At 33.2% G+C, this 20,679-nt stretch overlaps 1 protein-coding gene and 1 pseudogene across 5 annotated transcripts in view; one reads left to right on the top strand and one right to left on the bottom strand.

The window, feature by feature from the left end:
- VPS13A (vacuolar protein sorting 13 homolog A) overlaps positions 1–20,679 on the bottom strand; it is a 197,336-nt gene that overhangs the window by 144,498 nt on the left and 32,159 nt on the right. For all 5 annotated transcript variants that reach the window (XR_010382701.1, XR_010382700.1, XM_010978070.3 and 2 more), the window contains exons 8-19: positions 19,420–19,479; positions 19,130–19,210; positions 15,679–15,736; positions 12,841–12,968; positions 12,537–12,643; positions 10,928–11,099; positions 9,321–9,383; positions 8,716–8,845; positions 7,787–7,881; positions 7,252–7,394; positions 2,964–3,153; positions 2,762–2,876 (exon numbers count right to left, since the gene is read on the bottom strand). Coding sequence is in view for 3 of the 5 variants with exons in the window: in XM_010978070.3 (XP_010976372.1) it covers positions 2,762–2,876; positions 2,964–3,153; positions 7,252–7,394; positions 7,787–7,881; positions 8,716–8,845; positions 9,321–9,383; positions 10,928–11,099; positions 12,537–12,643; positions 12,841–12,968; positions 15,679–15,736; positions 19,130–19,210; positions 19,420–19,479 (1,342 nt within the window). In the remaining 2 variants the exon portion in view is untranslated. The remainder of the gene's footprint in view (positions 1–2,761; positions 2,877–2,963; positions 3,154–7,251; positions 7,395–7,786; positions 7,882–8,715; positions 8,846–9,320; positions 9,384–10,927; positions 11,100–12,536; positions 12,644–12,840; positions 12,969–15,678; positions 15,737–19,129; positions 19,211–19,419; positions 19,480–20,679) is intronic.
- Positions 16,790–17,421, top strand: LOC105087420 (large ribosomal subunit protein uL22-like; annotated as a pseudogene).

Genomic DNA, 20,679 nt, shown 5'->3' with positions numbered 1-20,679 from the left:
ACAATAGAGTCCTGAAGTGGATACAGAGCCCAACATTCCCTTGTCATTCCAAAATATCTCAAATAATGACTTTAGCTAGTGGTCCCACCAACATTCTCAAGATACCTGGCAGAAAAAAATGAAATTCTTCCCTGAATGAAAGTCAATTTATCCTAGACTCCAGGGAATTCTCCCAAATAATTTTCCAATAAAATTGAGCTGCTCACAATCAAAAATCATCAAGTACAAAAAGATAAAGGTTACCAGAATATAAGAATCAGCAGAAGCAAAAGATAGGAAATAGAAAAACACAAAAGTCTTCATATAATGGAACTCAAGAATTATGTGATGAGACAATATAAAATAACTATACATTTGAGCCTTGACCAACACAGGTAAGTCCACTTATTCATGAGTATTTTTCAATAGTAAATATTACAGTATCATATGGTGTGTGGTTGGATGAATCTGAGCATGTGGAGGGATTCAGATATGGAGGGCCCACTATATATCATACATGGACTAACTTGTGTGTGTGATTACGTTTAAAGAAATAAAAGACAAGTTTGAAGATATCCATGGGAAACACAAAACTATAAAGAATAACAAAGCAGATTTTAAATATAACAAAGCAGAATTCCTAAAATGAAAATATAATCACTGAAATTAAACTCAATGCGAAGATTTAATAGCATATTAGACATAGCTGAAGAGGGATCCAGTAAATAAGAAGATATATCAAAGGAAATTACTCAGCATGTAGTAGAGAAAAAACAAGACAGAACAAAAACCAAATAAAGAAGTTAAGAAGAATGAAAGATAGAATAAGAAAAGCTATAATATATTTAGCCAGATATCCAGAAGAGAATGAAGAGAAAAAAATTTTAAATTAATGGCTAAAAATTTTCCAGATGGATTTTCTAAATCTACCAATTCTTAGACTGGTCCACAGCTGGATACATCATACTGAAACTATAGAATATAAAAGATAAAAGGATCCTAAACGTATAAGAAAAAGGACAGCTAATCTAAAAAGAAGCAGCAAATACACTGATTTCTTAATTCTCAACATCAATTATGGGAGCCAAAGGAAAGCACAATGGTCACTTCAATGTGCTGAGAAAAAAATAACCACTACCTTGAATTATACATCCAGTGAAAATATCTTTCAAAGCTGAGGACAAAAAGAAATTTCTTCAGACCAAAACCAAAGAAAACAACAAACAAAAGGTTTGGCACCAGCAGACACTTACTTAAGAAAAAAATGTATAAATGAACTACCAACAGAAAGGAAAGGAAATAATCCCCCAAAAACGTGTTAAGTACAAATAGGAATGGAGAGCAGAAAAAAGTAGTTGATATGCAGGTAACTATAAACCAGTATTGACCATGCCAAAAAAAAAAAAAAAACAAAAAGTCTTATGAAGTTAAAAAAGAAAAAGACAACAAGTAAAAAAATTAACAATAACGAGGATGGTAAAAGTAGTTCAGATATTCTAAAGTGTTCCTCACAATAACTGGGAGAAGGTAAAGCATTTTATTAAATTTCTATTTTGACAAATATTTGTGTTGTAATTACTACAGTAAAAAGAGAAAGAGAGAGAACGTTTAAGTTTCAAATGACACAGGCGTGGGGTTGGGGAAGTGATGCTAGAATTTATCTTCAAAGGAAAGCAAGAAAGATTAAAAAATATAAAAGACTGTGAATATAGACTGAAAAACATTCTGCTATATGTTGTTGACATGACACATCTAAAAACAAACATTGAGGGAAAAAGTAAGTTTAAACAATGAAAAAAAAAAAAAACAGAGCAAATTATAACCAAAAGAAATCCAGAATATCCATACTAATATCAGAACACACACAAAAAAAAATATAAAGGGAAAAATTAAAGCACTACTAAAAATATAGACAACTTCATTCAGATAAAAGATTTGGTTCATAGCAAAAAAAAAATTTATCTCTGCATGTACCAAATGATGGCGTCAAAATTTATAAAGAAGAAAATTACAGATCTACAAGAAATAGACAAATCTACATTGACAGTGAGGTATTTTTCATGTATTTCTCTAAATAACTCTTAAAATATGGTGAAAAAAGAAGGAAAAGATTCAGTAAGGATACAGGAGATTGGAAGTACATGATAAACAAATGTGACCTAATGGATGTGTACAGATATGAAGATATGCTTTTCAAATATATGTGGAACATTTTTTAAATTACCATATATTGAGGCAGAAAGGAAGACTCAACAAATTACAAAGCATTACAAATCATATACATCATCTCTACAGTAATCTATATTTTTAAAAATGCAATTTCTAATTTTAAATCTTCCCCAAAGAAATCTCCAAGCCCAAATAGTTTTATTGTCAAATTATACCAAACATTGAAGAAGGAGATGAGATCTGGTTTTACACACCAAGAGAACAAAAAAGGGTGGAATTTTTGTTCACTGAGGTGAATATTATTAAAAATCTGAAAGTTTTAACAAGAAAGGAAAATGACAGACCAGCTTCTGTCACAAACAGGATTTCAAAAACCCTAACAAAATTTTGCAATTAACTTGAATGTGGTTAATAGGTTGGACCTTTCTTTCTAAGTGTAAGAAATGACTGTCATTATATCTGAATTTAAATATAAAAGTACCAAATTAGTTTCATTTAAAACTTTATCTAGTCTAGACACATAAACTCAAAGAATACTTTACTAAAATCAGTGTAACATGACTGAAAGTTTAGTGTAAGTACTTAATTCACCAACATTAATACTGGCATTTACCTGTCGCTGTCTTATCACGGAATTCTTCAAGTTTTGTCAAAGTCGCTGAAGTCAGCTGTGCTAGATTTACTTCCTTTGGAGGTCTGAAGAATTCCACTATACTATTCACAGTTCTCTGTTAAAATAAGTATCATTAACATGAGGCACAAACTCAAAGCAAACTGAAATATATTAAAACTTAGGAATTAAAAAAAATGCTTACTGCATCATATAGCATTTCTAAAGGTTCAGCTTCTATGATACACCTCTGAGCAGCAGTTTCATCTAATGGATTTATCTCAAATATAATTTGGAAGAGTGATGCAGAATCATCCAATGAAGACAGGAGGCGGGGTTTTGTCGAATTATCTGGTAAGCCAGTAACATGAAACGAATCTATTTTGGTCTCAAATCTGCATGAAAAAAGATAGGACAAAAATCAATACAAAAATTATCAATACAATTTTAAAGAATTTTTCAAACTGAAAATAAAATAATTTCACTTTGCATTTCTTGCTACTGCATTCCATGCATACCAAAGAAAATATACAACTATTGGATCTGAACTGACATAGATTAATTCACAAAGAACTCTATTCACATGTTGATTTCTATATTAAGAAGCTTTGAAGGATTAGGGGTTTCCGATTTCCCATATAAAGAATCTGAAATCACCACTCTGTAACAAAAAGAAGTAAAAAGCTGAACAAACTGAGAAATCAACAAATCTTGGATATGTAAGTGAGGGTTGGACACAGGGCAATCTGCCACCCCTAAGACTGGGGAGACAGGCAGGGAGTCATGGCTTACCAGAGCAGAGACCTATGAAAGAAAACTACCACGGCCACCAGTGCCAAAGTTGAAAAACCCAAACTTTAACTGATGAGTTGCTGAAGACTCAGTCTGGACAACTCTGAGAGTTAAAAACTCTAGGAGGATCCAGCCATAGGAGAACCCCCCAAATAATTTGAGATATACCTCCAGGAATCTGACCAGGTTCCCATAGTAAATATTGGAGACAAATACCCTCCTCAGGCAAGTGGAGAGGAAGATAAAGCATTTAAAAATACGCCAGAGCACTCTGTTCTTCTCAGAAGGGCCTGCCCTCTGGAGAAACTAGTTAACTAGGGCCTTACCTGATGGGATATTGTAAGAACCAAAATGACCTAGGGGATGGCAATACTCAACTCCCACCCACTCTTGCCATTCTGTCCCACCTAAGGGGATAGGAAAAAACTGAGAAACTCCTGTTAAGTTCACAGTCCAGAAGCACAGGCTCATTAAAAGACTGAGAGGTCAGCATAGCACTATGGAACTCCTCCCCTTCTCCCACATCTTACAACCAAATCATTAAAAATCTATTTACAACAATTCTTTTTACCCAGTATGTATGTCTGACTCTCAGGAAAAAATAAGAAAGCACACAAAAAGGTAAAAAACACAATTTGAAGTGACAGAATAAGCATCAAAGTCAAACATGGCAGGGATGTTGGAATTATATGAACAGAAATTTAAAGCAAATACAATTAATAGGTCTAATGGATAAAGTAGACAACCTGTAAGAAGAGATGAACAACATAAGCAGATGGATGCAAATCCTCAGAAAGAATCAGAAAATAAACTCTAAAGATCAAAAACACTGTAATAACAGTGACTTTCATGGGTTTCTTAGGGGACTGCACAGCTGCACAGCTGAGGAAATTCTCTGAGCTAGAGAATATCAGTAAAATCATAAAAATATAGAAAGCGGAGAATAAAGACTAAAAAATCAGAAGAGAACATCTATGCACAACTACAAAAGGTATACCATGTAAGTAATGGGAATAGCAGAGGGAGAAGAGAAAGAAACAGAAGAAATATCTGAATCAATAATGATTGAGAATTCCCCCAAATTAATGTCAGACACTAAATCACAGATCCAGGAAGCTCAGAGAACATCAAGCAGAATAAATGGTAAAAACTACAGCCAGGCAAAATTTCAAACTACTGAGAATTAAACATAAAGAAAGAAATTCTAAAAGAAGCCAGTGGGAGGTGGGGGGAGGAATCCTATCTATAGAGGAGCAAAGATAAAAATTACATCCACTTTCTCAGAAACCATAAAAGCAAGAATAGAGCATAATAAAAATTCTAATTAAAATAAAGGAGAAATAAAGACTTCCTCAGACAAACAAAAAATTCAGAAAAACTGTTGCCATTAGATGTGCCTTTCAAGAAATACTAGAAGTAATTATTTAGAGAGAAGGAAATAATGTAAGTTGAAACTCAGATCTACATAAAGGAAGATCACTGAAGAAGTTAAAAATGAGGTAAAATAGAAACATTTAACTGTCCTAACAGATTGTTAATCATTAATAACAACAATGTATTTGATGTGTATGCTTATATATGTTTTATGGATGTATATATACATACATATATGCTCATGTATGCTTTATATAAGTGAAATGAATAACAGCAATGACACAAGGGATTAGAGGAAGGAATCAGGATATTTTGTTACTACCTGTGTACTCATACTACCTGTGAAATAGTACAGTGTTATTTCAAGGTGGATTTAGATCCATTGTAAATGTATGTTGAATGTTCTACGGCAACTGCTAAAAATAGTTGAAAAATTTAACTGACTGCTAAGAAAAGAGGGAAAATGAAATCATACAGATTGTTCAACTACACCAGAATAAGAAGAAAAGACATAGTGGACAAAAATGGGAACAAAGGACAAAAACAAATAGAAAACAGTAAGGATTATGGTTGATATTAATGTTAAGAAAATGAGAAAACAAGCCACATAATAAGACAAAATATTTGCAAGTAACACATCTGATAAGGACCTGTTACCAAAATATACAAAGACCACTTCAAACTCAACAAGAAATAAACAATACAATTTTAAAAGGGGCTAAAGACCTTAACAGACACTTCACTGAAGAAAATATACAGATTGGCAAATAAGCATATGAATAGATGATCTACATCATATGTCATCAGGGAAATGCAAACTAAAACAACAATGAGATACCACTACATATCTATTAGAACGGCCAAAATATGGAATAACGACAACACCAAATAATGACAAGGATGTAGATGGAGCAATAGGAACTCTCATACATTGCTGACGTAAATGTAAAATGGTACAGTCACTTTGGAAGAAAGTTTGGTGGTTTCTTATAAAACTAAACATTCTTACTATGTGATCCGGCAATCACGCTCCTTGGTATTTACGCAAAGGAGCTGAAAACTTATGTCCATATGAAAGCTGTACACAAATGGGTACAGCAGTTTTATTCATAACTACCAAAACTCAGAAGCAACTAAGATGTCCTTCAGTAGGTGAATGGATAAACTGTGGTACTTCCAGACAATGGAATGTTATTAAGTGCTAAGAACAATGACCTACCAATTCATTAGAAGACATATAGGAAGCTTAAATGCATTATCACTAAGTGAAAGAAGCCAATTTGAAGAGACTACACACTGTATGATTCCAACACTAGGATACTCTAGAAAAGGCAAAACTGTAACAGTAAAAAAAAAAAAAAAATCAGTGGTTGGGGGTGAGTGGGGAATGAATAGGAGGAACAGAGGATTTTTAGAGCAGTGATAATACTCTGTGTGATACTCTAACAATGGACACATGTCATTATATGTTTATCCATACCCATGACACCAAGAGTGAATCACGACATAAACTATGGACTTTGAGTGATTATGTTAGTGTAGGTTCATTCTTAGTAAAAATGGACCATTCTCTGAATCATGTTGATAATGGGGGAGGCTATGCATATGTAGGAGTATTAACTACATGAGAAATACCTATACCACCCTTTCAATTTTACAGTAAACCTGAAACTGTCCTAAAATAATAAAGCCTTAAAAAAAATTAATGGAGCAGTACTGTCATTGAAAGTAGCAGAGTAAGGTGCTCAAATACATAATCAAGTTTCTTTACCAAAATGACCATTAAATTGGCAAAAACTGCCAGAATCAGTTTTTTTTTTGCAAGTCTGGAATTTAATAAAAAACTTAACAACAACCAGGGAAAAATGAAGAAAAAGACAGCTGAATTTCAGGAAGAGAGCTCTCCTCCTTTTTGTTTAACTGCCTACCATTCCCCCATTCCCCAGCGCAGCAGCAACTATGGGGACAGTGGGCCACATTCCTGATGTGGCATGCTGGAGTCAAGGGACTAACACAAGCTGCTATGCTCTGAATGTGTATGTCCCTCAAAATTCGTATGTTAAAATTCTAATGCCCAATGTGATGGTATTCTGAGGTAGGGCCTTTGGGAAGTGATTAGGTTATGAGGGCAGAGCCCTCATGAATAGGGTTGGGGTTCCAGCCCTTTCCACCATGTGATGACACAGCAAGAAGCGAACAGTTCGAACTCTGGAAGAGGGTGTTGACCATAGTACTCTTTACAAAACACTGTAAGACTGTAATCTAATTTCCAACCTCACGGTGACATTTTTTCCTATAGATAAAAGAAAAAAAAACTTAATACTTACTTAATTGCTTGTGCTCCTGGTCTTTGCACAATCAACGTGCTGAATTCTTCCACTACAATATCTAACAGCTCAGATTTTTGTTGTTTTTCTCTCAGAATAATAGACATACTTTTCAAGTGAACAAAAAACTTGATGGCTTCAAACTAGAGTATATGCAGAGGAATAAAATGGAAAAAAAATTATATATGTATATATATAAAAAATTATATAAATACAACAAATTTAAAAAATTATATATATATATATATATATATATATATATATATATACAACAAATACTCCTATTCATATAGGTTATTATTTCCAAAAACCAGAAAATATTTCAAAAACAATCCTTTATATAGTAAAGAATCACCACATGACACTAAAAAGTAGGGGACAATTTTTAACCCTACTTGGGAAATTAAAATAAATGCAGTATTTACAGACTCAGAGAAAGATCACAGAACAAGTCAGTAACATGTAATTTTGAAAGGATTAAAAGTAGGCATATTTATCATTAAATACTCAGGTATAAGACAAGAAAATATTTTACTGTTTTTGGCAAGGTTGGATCAACTGCTGTTTCACTATAGCCAATTGCTTCATATAGTAAAGTTTTTTCTTCAGGTGTCAACATTTCTTCAAGACCTACAAATCATAAAGAAGTGTTTTGTGTTCTTAACTGGTAACAAGATAAAACCAATCCAAAACTTAGCTACCTTTAATAAATTAAATGCAAATTTTACTCTATTTTTATAATACTTTTAAGAAATTACATTCACTGAATGTTAGGATGGACTGGCAATTTTAGAAGGATTATTCTCCAAAAACATAACTTGCTAAATAAATTTAGCAATATATTTCTAAGTATTTCTATTAAGCAAGAGCTCACAAAATAGCCACCTGTATTAGGCACTTAGCGGCATTGTGCTAGGCAACACAGTTAGCATACAAAGTAGGTAGTAGTAATATCATACTTTCCCAATTTTAAAAATGGGAAAACTGAAGTTTGGAGAGTTTATATAATTTGTCAGGGCCACACTGCTAATAAGTGACAGGTCCAGGATGTAAACCTAAGCCCCTAAGCCTCCAAAATTATGATCTTAAACATGTGGTTAAGAAACAAATACCTTTCTAAGAAAAAGTTTCAATAAAAATTTACAATGGTTTATACTCTCCTGGAATTTTTATTTTATCTATCACTGTGCTATATGCACTTACTAAATCCTCTAGGCATAATGCTCATTTGAAAGTATTAGTAAGATTTTTTAAATTATTTAATTTTTACTTGACATACATATTTGTAATGTTTAATAGTAAATTTACTGGTAAGAATAAATTGTATCATATGTATATACATACTTACAATGTCTATTTTAATGAAAGGAAATTGCCTGCAAAACTTAATTTCATACTTGATGGTTAACTACATTACCATAGCCTGATGATTAACTACACTAGTATAAAATGAAATGGACTTACTTCCAGGTTTAACATCTGGTTGTTGTTTAGTATGTGATTCTGACCAATTCCACAGCCAGCTAAACCATCCTTTATTATCTTCTGACTCATTTGCTCCTTCTCTGTAAATCCTGTATCCAGATTTCTTTGCCTAAAATTTCAAATAAATGACAAATTATCCTTTATTTAATAGTCTAAAGAAATAGGATGATATTTCCAAAGCTTATCCACTTTAGTGAATAAGTGTAAACAATAATCGTACTGAAAATAAAACATAGTAACTGCAACATTAGCCAATCATCAGAATATAGGATTATCAAGCAGTTAGCACCACTATCTTACAAGCAACAGTAATTGGGGAAAAAAAGGCTTTTCACCTTCATATGAACTCTGAATATTTGATAAAACTAATTATTTATGAAGAATTTTTCCCCATAGAACCTGTCTGATTTAAATGGATGTGGCAAAACACCACATCAAATTTTCTTATAACATAAAGAAGCAAATTTGAACTTCTTTTAGGAAACAGTATATTACAGTACAATACCAACAAAAATCATAGCGTCTGTCAAATCTATATGGATTCTAGATTTATTTTTACTAATTTAAAGAAAATCTGAAATTACCTCAACTTCTGCCTGTTGTCTTGCTATAGTTATATTAAATACATCCAAAGTCTTTTCCAACTCCTAAAAAAATAAAATGTTTACATAAACAACTTTATATAAATAATTTAAGTATATGATCCATAAAATTGCTACACTAAAGAAAAGATATGATAGGAAGCAGAAAACAGATCATTCATCAACATAATATTCCTGTTAAATTCTGAAAAGCAGTGCTTGTATATATGCCAGCTTAGAAATTACTAATGATGAAGTAACTTTTTGAACAAAGAAATCATACATGTCATGCATGTATGAGTTAGAATTCTACAAGATTTACACACACATATTAAAAGATAACATACATGTACTACTTAAAATGACTTTTACTTGGGCTTTAACAGCAGCTGAGGGTAAACACATTAGTGTCACTTTCAACTAAAAATATAATTATAAATTTTTCATATTACATGTACATTTATATGCAATCATTAAGACATATCAAGTATATCTAGTCATACTTAAAACTTGTTTCTAAGTTTTACACTTTTCAAAGTTGCTGTGGCTACTGAAATAAACTGAGATAAGCTCGGTCTTTCATCATATCTATATGTTATTTTCATGATTACTTTTGAGAGCTCCATCCTCAAACACTTTTTGCCCCAAAGAGAAGCAACAATGACCTACTATTATCTAGAAAACTTTACCAAAACTAGGTAAGGAAATCTGTAATTACCAAAGCAAAAACCTAAGCATTCCCAACAGTCTAGGTCTTCAGAAAGTCTACTTCAGAAATAAAAATAAAACTCAAAATTAGGGAGTTTTTAACAGTTCCATTAATTTCAAGAGGCAAATTCCTCTTAGGCTCTCTAAGCTGTACTTCATCTATTTGTAAAACAGTCCCTTCTAGAATAAACTATAATGCTAAAAGATTAAGACTAATATTTAGAGAACTCACAAAACAGATAATTAAATATAAAGTTGCTGGTAAAGACCAGAAACACCACAAGAATTGAGAAAAGAGCACTGTTTCAGAAAATTCAGGGAAGTTCATACAAGAAAAAAAATTCAGGAAAGAAAATTCAGAAAAATTTCAAACAGAAAATTCAGGAAAGTTCATACAAGAAATAGAACTTAAGCAGAACTTGAGAGATGAGTAAAACTGGAATAGGCAGAGATGAGGAAAGGCAGATGGAATGCATGAGCCAACCTGACTACAAGTTTAAGCATACACATGAAGAAGACAGGAAATTTATTTGACTAATGCCCAGTTAGATGGGAACATAGGGAAAATGGAGTGGTGACAGATAACATAAGGAAGACTTGGAAACCAACATAAAGAAGACTGGAATCAATGCAGCAATGTCATAATAATGTGAGGCTTCAAGTTACTATACACATAAGCCCAAATCTCTCCAGATAGAGAATAATCTCAAATTCCAAATGTTCACAGGAAAACATCACCAGAGTTTTTCTCATCCAACTGAAATCAAGGAGTATGGAAAAGTCTAAGTAAAAGAGACAGAGTTATCAAAGAAAATTAGAACAAATAAGTAGGAAGCATTAGTCACTAAAGATTAAGAGGTTAAGTAGTACAAAATATTCAACAAATTTTTAAATGTGCTAACCTCCAAAGAGCTGAGCAGTTCACCAGACGGCTTCTTACTTGTTAGCTTTCTTTTATACAGTTCTTTGTACTGCTTCACTTTTTGCCTATGTTCTCTAATATGCTTCCATGACCACATCCGTAAACGGGGCCAAACATTTACTTCAAGAATACCATGTATAGCATAAACCCACCTAGTTAAAAAACAAAAACCCTACACTTAAAACACTCTCAAACCAATAGTATGAAATATAATTGATATTGCTTCTACTCTAACAACACACATAATACAGAAATGAAAATGGTACATTATCTGGGCACTTGGCATTTTTCTCAACCCTGTTAGTAATTAACAATACATTATTTAATCTTATCTCTTTCCTAAGTGAAAATAAGCAAAATCATCAAATTTTGTTACAATAAATAAAGTTCTACAGAAAAATTGTTGAAGTATTAATTGGCAACTAGCATTTTAGTCACCTGAATAGTAATTAAAATAGTCAACTGGAAGAGTAATTGCAACTTCCAGAAACAAGACAAGAGCTTAATAACCGGAAAAACAAAACTTTTGAATTTTAAAAAGGGGTTGCAAACTTTGGACTCCCATAACTTTTTCAGGTTTATAACAGGTTTAATGTATCTGATACCAAAGTTTAAATACTAAAAAAAGATACTAGACAACAAACTGGGATATGGTTTTTTAATAATTCCAAAAATACAGTAAATGAATGCTATGCTAGTATTTCCAGTTGTAAATTCGTTATAAAAACTACTTTAAGTCAGTTTTATTAATGTAATAAGCAAAAGCTACTAAAAATATTTCAAGCCACAAATCACACTACAGTTTGTATCAGCCCTTAAAGAGAATACCTTAAAAAATTCTTTAAAAGTGAAGAAATTCACTTCTATGTCATATTTCTTAAATCTTAAAAATCAGATTGAGCAATTCCACTTCTGGGTATTTATCTAAAGAAAATGAAAACACTAACTCTAAAAGATGTGTGAACCCTCATGTTGACTGCAGCATTATTTACAATAGCCAAGATATGGAAACAATCAAGTGTCCACTGATGGATGAATGGATAAAGAAAATGTGGTACAAATATACAACGGAATGCTATTCAGCCATAAAAAGGGGGGGAAAACTTGCCATTTGTGATAGCATAATGCCCTCAGTGTCCATTCATGTTAAGTGAAAGAAGTCAGACAGAAAAACACAAGTACTGTATGATCTTACATATATTGAATTAGAAAAAAAAAAGCTCACAGATACAGAATATAGACTGGGGTTCCCAGAAGCAGTGGGTGGAGGATGGGCAAAATAGGTGGAGGAGGCCCAAAGGTACACGCTTCTAGTTATAAAATAAATAAGTCATAGGGATATAATGTACAGCATGGTGACTATGGTTAATAATACTCTACTGCATATTTGAAAGTTGCTAAGAGCGTATCTTAAAAGTTCTTAATCACAAGAAAAATAATTTTGAAACTATGCATGGATACTGGATGTTAACGAGACTTACTGTGGTGATCATTTTACAATATACACAAATAACAAATCATTATATCCTACACCTGAAACTAATATATGTCAATTATACTTCAATTTTAAAAAACGTAAGGCATATTACCATTCTTTGGCATGGTAATGAAGAGGTACATCAGGTTTGAATTTCCTATATGGTAGATTTTGCGTCATCATATCAACTGATTCAAGAAGCTCCATAAGACTGAAATACTGAAGAATGAAAACAATTAAAGCTCTTAAATATTTAAGATTTTTTGTTTAGTTGTTGAAGATGAACTTAAATTACTGACTTTTTTAAGGAAACACTATAATACACAATTATGTACTTTTGAAAAACATTTATAATCTTAGCTCCGCTTTTATTAAACTGTAACTCACAATTTAAAATTTCATTTAAAAAAAATCACCTGTGGTTTATTAAATTCAATTGCTATGTCATGTAACTCAACATCCAGGTTTATTTTGGGGGCAGAAAAGTCAAAATCCGATCGGCGATTCATCTGAAGTTTGGCATTAGCAGATATGGGGCGAAATACTGGAAAACAAGACAAACTGTTAAAAACTGTATTGAGTTATTTTTCAAGAGTCTCAAAGTGCTAAAGAAATCAAGCTGAAAAGGCTGATTTGCATTTCTTATATACCCCTTCTACAGTTCCCAGATTTCCAAATTGCTATGACTTGATCAGATGAACTATCATTTAGTGTTGAAGATTCTTTCATATTTTCCTAGCTATAATTCACACTGTCTTTTTAAGTACAACAAAGGCTAACTGAACTTTTCTTCAAAACACCAAAATAACCCTTATAAGAAGGAACACTCTCTAAAAGGCAAAACAGCCCAATAGTTTTAATAGAAGTAGTTTTAAGGAATGGATGCATATTAGAAATGCTAAGGGGAAAAACATTTTATTCAGCTGCTGACTTTCATTATATAATTATAATTCCTGAATTTTGGATCAGTGTCTCTGTATCCATCTCTTCCCCCTTCTTAACTTGTAAAAGTAAAGGAGAGAAGATGAGAGTTCACCCAGGATAACCTTACTGGCTCAACCCTTAATCGAAGACTTCTCTCAACCCTTTATCTTTACTGCCAAAAAGAGTAAAAATAATGCAGAGGGAGACCAGTAATAGCCGAATCTAGAAAAAGATCAACTATTAAATTACAAGCTAATTTGTATACACAGATAATATATTCCTCTTGTTTTAATCATCCCTGAGGCATAGCACTAAATTCAAAAATACTTTAAGTTTGAATATAACAAGAAGATATTCATCAATAAGAGACCAGTTAAATTCATTATGATCCATCTATACAACAAAATACTACACAGTTAAAAATGTATGTACATAAACGGAAGGACATAGTAAGAGAAAGCTTTAAAAGTATACATATAAAGCATAATATCAGTGTTTGAAAAATGAAATTATTCCTCTCCCCCAGCTTTAATTCTTGTTACATACAAGACTATACATTACCCACTATATCCTCCTTGGTTACAATAATTTATTCGTCCCTGGGCTACACCCTCTCCCATCTCTCTGATTTTAGCTCTTGGCAATTCTAATTTCCGAGTGATTTCAATACACAAATGATCTTCCCAATATCATGGCCTCTTAGTTCCTTGGACTCTCCCACCCTCACCCCAACCACTAGACCTTATCATACCAGTGTCTTCAACCTCTCCATAAACTCAGTCTCAAGCATCCAACTCTCCTTTCAACACCACTTATCATTCTAGTAATCCAATATTAAACTTTCAAGTCTTAAGGGAACCACCATTCACTGGTCCTCTGTCTTTTATCTGTCTTTCACCCCTGCTTCATGTCCTCAGATCCCTCCCTTCTCTGTTGAAATTCCATGATCAGTTATTTTAGTCACTCCCTTGCATTCCACCTTTCAACTCCTTTGCCCTTCTCACTTTGTCAGTACTTACTAGGCAAAATCCTAATTCTGAATAAGGCCACTCTACTCCAAGACTTCTCTATAACTGAAATCTATCTTACAAACAAACTGACCACAGTCCTATCTATGGCAAAGCCCTAGACTTATACATTAGATTCTACCGCCTTTCACCCATATCAATACAGAAATAATCTCTTCTCTTATTTTTCATGTTCCATGGATCATTCCAACCTTAGCCTATAAACAAGCTATTATCTATCTCTCCCATTAAGTTAAAAAAGAAAAAACAAAAAATATAAAGAAACCTCTCGTTCATCCTCACCATTCCAGCAAGTGTGTCAGTTACCAATTTATTGCCCATAAGCTCCAGAACATCCTTCTCTACCTGCTCTAAAACCTAGATTTGGGCCCTTTAAGAATTTTTTCTTTACCATCTAGCATAATACTAATCTTTGTAAGTAGAGAATACTGGAGAGATACTACAGGAGGAAGAAGTTATGCCTACTGCCTGTTCTAATGTGCTGATTCAACAGACTCCTGCAGTGCCATGGTTTTGCCAACACCCAGCTCCTACAGAGAGGCTCCTACAGAAAATGGTTTCTCCAGTGTCCAGTTCCTGCAGCACAATAGATTTCTTCAGAATCAAACTCCTGTAGTGCACAGCAGCTAGCACCATCCAACAGGCAGTAAATTCTCTCAGCACCCTGCTAAGGTAGTTCTGTAGTGGAGTGCCTTCTGGAGATGACTCTCCATAAGACTCCCTAAAGGGTCAATTTCCCAAATGTTCCTGAAGGCTAATTTACAAGTTTTACTGGCATGGCACCAGAGACTTTCCTGACAATCAGTGAACCATGACCATGCCCTTTCCAACAAGTTCTAGATCTCACAGCTAAGGGAGGCAGACCTTCTCCTTTGGGCACTCCATCTAAGTCCCAGGGTAAGAGCTGTTCCTTCTGTCTACTATTTCTATATTCTTTAGAGTTCTCTCTATTTTTTATTAGCCAATCCTTTGTTATTATAATCTTCTATTATATTTAGTAATTCTTCATAAAAACTTTCCCTGCTTAAATTACTGTGTGGTTTCTCTCTCCTCATCAGACTGACTGAAACAGCCAGAAATGACAGTAGGGTAAAGCAGAAATAAGTCCAACCTTAAAGTGACAGATCTGAGACTCATCAACACACATGATACAGAAAAGTGTTTTGCTTTCATATATACATTACAAATACATTTAATTTTATGGAAAAATTAACATGAAATATCACAGTGACATCAACAATATTCATTTAAAATTTATACTGATTATGTTCATTGCACATTTATTTTATGAAATGTACTTACCAAAATTGTAACCTTCTGGAACAATATTTTCATCAACAATGCCATTCCTCAGGCTGTTCTATTAAAAAACAGATCAATTTATATTCATGTCAATATACCTTTCTGCCACAAAATCCTATTATGTGCAAAACACAAACGTTAAAAACAATTTACAAAATAACAAACAGGAGAACTGAGCTAAAAAAATCATTAAAGTGGTTAGAAATTACCTCATTAAACTACTACTATGTAAGAATGCTCTAGAAATTATTAAGATATGTGTGTGTTTATACATATTCGTGTATAAGCACATACACAAAATCTGACAAAATTCAACATCTATTTATGACGAAAACTCTCAAAGTGGGTATAGAGGTAATATAGCTCAACATAATGAAGGCCATATATGACACGTCCACAGTTATCAACATACTCAAAGATGAAAAGATGAAAGTGTCTCCTCTAAGATCAGAAACAAGATAAGAATGTACACTTTTGCCACTTTTATTCAACATAGTATTAGAAATTCTAGCCAGAGAAATTAGGCGAAAAAAGAAAGCCATCCAAGTTGAAAAGGAAGAAGTAAAACTGTCATTATTTGCAGGTGACATGATAATATACATAGAAAATCCTAAAGATTCCACCCAAAACTGTTAGAATAATAAATAAAGTTGCAGGATACAAAAATCAATATACAGATATCTGTGGTGTTGTTACACACTAAAAACAAACTATCAAAAAGAGAAATTAAGAAAAAAATTCCATTTATAACTGCATCAAAAATGTAGGAATAAATTTAACCAATGAGGTGAAAGACTTGACCCTGAAAATGACAAGGCACTGAGGAAACCGAAGAGGATACAAACTGACGGAAAGATAACCCACACTCATGGACTGGAATAATGTCCACACTACCCAAAGCAAAATGCAAATTCAATGCACTCTCCATCAAAATTCCAATCCATTTTTCACAGAAACAGAAAAAACAATACTAAAATTTATATGGAACCACAAATGAACTCAAATAGCCAAAGCAATCATGAGAAAGAACAACAAAGCTGGAGGCATCATACTCTGATTTCTAACATATTACAAAGCTTATAGTAATCAAACCAACATGGTATTATTGCTTTTCCAGTAGGCCACCTGAGGTGACCTCTAAAAATGGTTCGCTATTCACTTGACCCAGAAAGCCCCACAAAATCATGCAAATCAAGAGGTTCAAATCTTTGTGTTCACTTTAAGAACACTCGTGAAACTGCCCAGGCCATTAACGGTACGCATGTCCGAAAAGCAACCAAGTATCTGAAGGACGTCACTTTACAGAAGCGATGTGTGCCGTTCCGTCATTACAATGGTGGAGTCGGTAGGTGGGCCCAGGCAAAACAGTGGGGCTGGACACAGGGTCGATGGCCCCAAAAGAGTGAATTTTTACTGCACATGCTCAAAAATGCAGTAAGTAATGAAGAAATTAAGGGCTTAGATGTAGATTCTGGTCACTGAGCACATCCAGGTGAACAACGCTCCCAAGATGCGGCGCAGGACTTACAGAGCTCATGGTCGGATCAACCCTTACATGAGCTCTCCCTGCCACATTGAGATGATACTTGCTGAAACAGAGTATATTGTTCCTAAACCAGAAGAGGAGGTTGCACAGAAGAAAAAGATATCCCAGGAGAAACTGAAGAAACAAAAACTTACGGCCTGGGAATAAATTCAGCAAAAAATAAATGCAAATAAAAGTAAAAAAAAAAAACCGGTATTGGCATAAAAACAGACACACAGATCAACAGAATAGAACAGAAAACCCAGAAATAAACCCATGCATGTATGATTAGTTAATTCATGACAAAGGAGCCAAAAATATACAATGGGGAAAGGAAAATTCTTCAATAAACGGTGTTGGGAAAACAGGACAGCCACATGCAAAAGAACGAAACTGGACTACTACCTTACACCACAAATGAAAATAACTGAAAATGGATTAAAGACTTGAACATAAGATCTGAAACCATACAAACCCCTAGAAGAAAACAGGTGGTAAGCTCCATGACATCAGTTTTGGCAATGATTTTTTAGATTTGACAACAAAAGGAAAAACAAACATACATGACTACATCAAACTAAAAAGCTTCTACACAACAAAGGAAACCATCAACTACATGAAAAGATGACCTTATGAATGAAAGAAAATATTTGCAAATCATATATGATAAGGGATTAGCATCTAAAATATAAAATGAACCCATACAACTCAAAAGCAAAAAAAATAAACAATCCAATTAAAAAAATGAGCAGAGGATCTGAAAAGACATTTTTCAAAGAAAGAAAGATGGCCAACAGGTACATTAAAAGAGGCTCAGCATCACTAACAATCAGAGACATGCAAATCAAATTCACAGTGAGATATCACCTCACACTTGTTAGAATGGCTATTATCAAAAAGCCAAAAAATAACAAATGTTGGTGAGAATATGGAGAAAAGAACACTTGTGCTCTGTTGGTGAGATGCAAATTGGTGCAGACACTATGGAAAACAGTATGGAAAGTCCTCAAAAAATTAAAAATAGAACTACTGTATAATCCAACAGTTCCACTTCTGGGTACTTAATTGAAGAAAACAAAAACACTAACTTGAAAAGATATCTGCACCCCCATATTCACTGCAACATTACTTACAATAGCCGAGATATGGAAACAACCTAAATGTCTATCAATAGATGAATGGATAAAGAAAATGTTTTACACACACACACACACACACAGAGGAATATCACTCAATCATAAAAAAAAGAATGAAATCTTGCTCTCTGTGACAACACAAATGGAACTTGAGGGCATTAATGCTATAGCTCAGAGAGAAAAAACAAATACTGTATTATTTCACTTTTATGCAGAATTAAAAAAAAAAAAACAAACAAAAAACCAAACTCACTGATACAGAGAACAGACTGGTGGTTGTCAGAGGCCAGGGCTTGGAGATGGGCAAAAGGGATGAAGGGAGTCAAAAGGTCTAAACTTCCAGTTATAAAATATTTAAGTCATGAGGAGGGAATGCACAGCATGGCGACTGTAGTTAATAATACTGTATTACATATTTGAAAGTTGCTAAGAGAGTAAGTATTAAAAGTTCTCATCACAAGAAAAAATTGTATTAACTATGTATGGTGATGGAAGTCAACCAGACTTATTGTCGTGATCATTTTGTTATATATACAAATATCAAAACATTATGTTGTACACCTTTAAGTAATAAATGTTGTATGCCAATTATACAAAAAAGCATGTGCTTATACAAATGTTTGTATACAGACACATATATATTTACCTATTTCTGTAAATTTTTTAAGCAGATTTTGCCTAGGGAAAAAAAGACCACTGACTACAATATGCTAGATAAATAACAATAAAACCTTAAGCAAAAGATGATACCAACAAATGTGTATATAACATATCAAAAAAATTTACTTACCAATGATTCATCATAATTATTAAGATAAAACATCTGAGACTTCACATTCCAATAGGCAAAAAGGTTATCCAATCGGATTAACTGAAAATAAATCAAGTTTATTATAAGCCTCATTTTCTCTGAAGAATCTTTAATATGCTGTTTTCAGTAATCCCAAATAATTGGTCATATAAAAGAGTTAAGCAAGTAAACACAACTCACAAAAATCCTTATCTATGTATTACCATTTGCCTTTATAAAAGTATCTTTTGTCAAGCCCATGGGTTGACAAAACATAATTTTTATTTTACCTTACGAAATAGCTTCTCAGTTTCATCATGTAAACATGGAACCCAGTATTGATCAGTTGTCTGCAAAGAAAAAATAAAGCCATTAAACTGTCACTTGCATGTAAAATGGCAGAGTGATAAATAGTATCTATCATGCCCTAGATCAATGTCCCATTAAAGTGTCCTTCAAAACACAACATTCAAAGAATATTAACCGACCAAAAGTCTCTGAATTCAAAGATCTCACTGCTTTGAAAAAGTAAACAGTAAATTACAAATAGGTAAGTGCCATTATTAAGGTTAAATATACAGTACTCTGGGAGAATAGGGTAGGAGCTTCAACTCAGTGATGTGATGGTAAAAGTGCTGTCTAAGATATCTTAATATATGGAATGTTCAAAGAACTGAAGTAGCCCAATATGGCCCCAAAACACACTGAAAAACAAAGAAGCAAAACCAGGTATCTTAGCTGGGGTCAGATTACAAAGGGATTATAAGCTATTTTAAGACAAAACTATAGACTTTGTTCTAAGAGCAACAGAAAGCCAGTGAGAGGAATAAATTGACATCAGATGCTTAGTTTAAAAAGATGGTTTTCATTTTTTGTAGAGAACTAAATGGACTACAACAGTGGTGCTCAAATTTTATCATGCAATTAGGATCACCTGGAGGGCTTTTTAAAGTAGATTTCTGGGCCCAAACCTGAATTTCTAATTGAGTATGTCTGGGCTAGGGGACAAGTATCCAAGGACCTCTCAAACCAGTGGTCAAAACCGCTGCTGACACAGTTACCAATCATCTTCACACTGCCAAATCCAATGGCTAATTTTCCATCCTTATTTTTCAATATAACAATAGCATTTGACAGTGTACTTCACCCAACTTCACTGAAAAACTTTTAATTTGGTTTTTCCTTTTCTGACTGAGGTTGGGTCCAAGTTTTAAAAATAAATCATACACACACACAAAATTCATACACAAAAACTTGATATAACAAATAAAAGCACGTAATGAAATACTATACAGCAGTTAAACTGAATCAATTCAACTACATGTGGCAACAAAATCATGTCACAATATATAGAGAAAAATGGAACTTACAGAAGGATCATGCAAAAGATTTATGTAAACTTTTAAAAACCTACCAAATATTGCAGATTTTAATGGATATAGTATATAAAAGTTTAAAACCTTAGGATGTTTATCTCTTGAGTGGGAGAGAAGAGTGAAAGTAGAATACAAAAAGAATTTAAACTTTATTCATAATAGCTTATTCCTTAA

This window comes from Camelus dromedarius, chromosome 10 (assembly GCF_036321535.1).
Source record: "Camelus dromedarius isolate mCamDro1 chromosome 10, mCamDro1.pat, whole genome shotgun sequence".
In the NCBI taxonomy this organism is placed as follows: Eukaryota; Metazoa; Chordata; class Mammalia; order Artiodactyla; family Camelidae; genus Camelus; species Camelus dromedarius.
The sequence above is the reverse complement of the archived record's forward strand: the minus strand, read 5'-3'. Positions and strand labels throughout refer to the sequence as shown.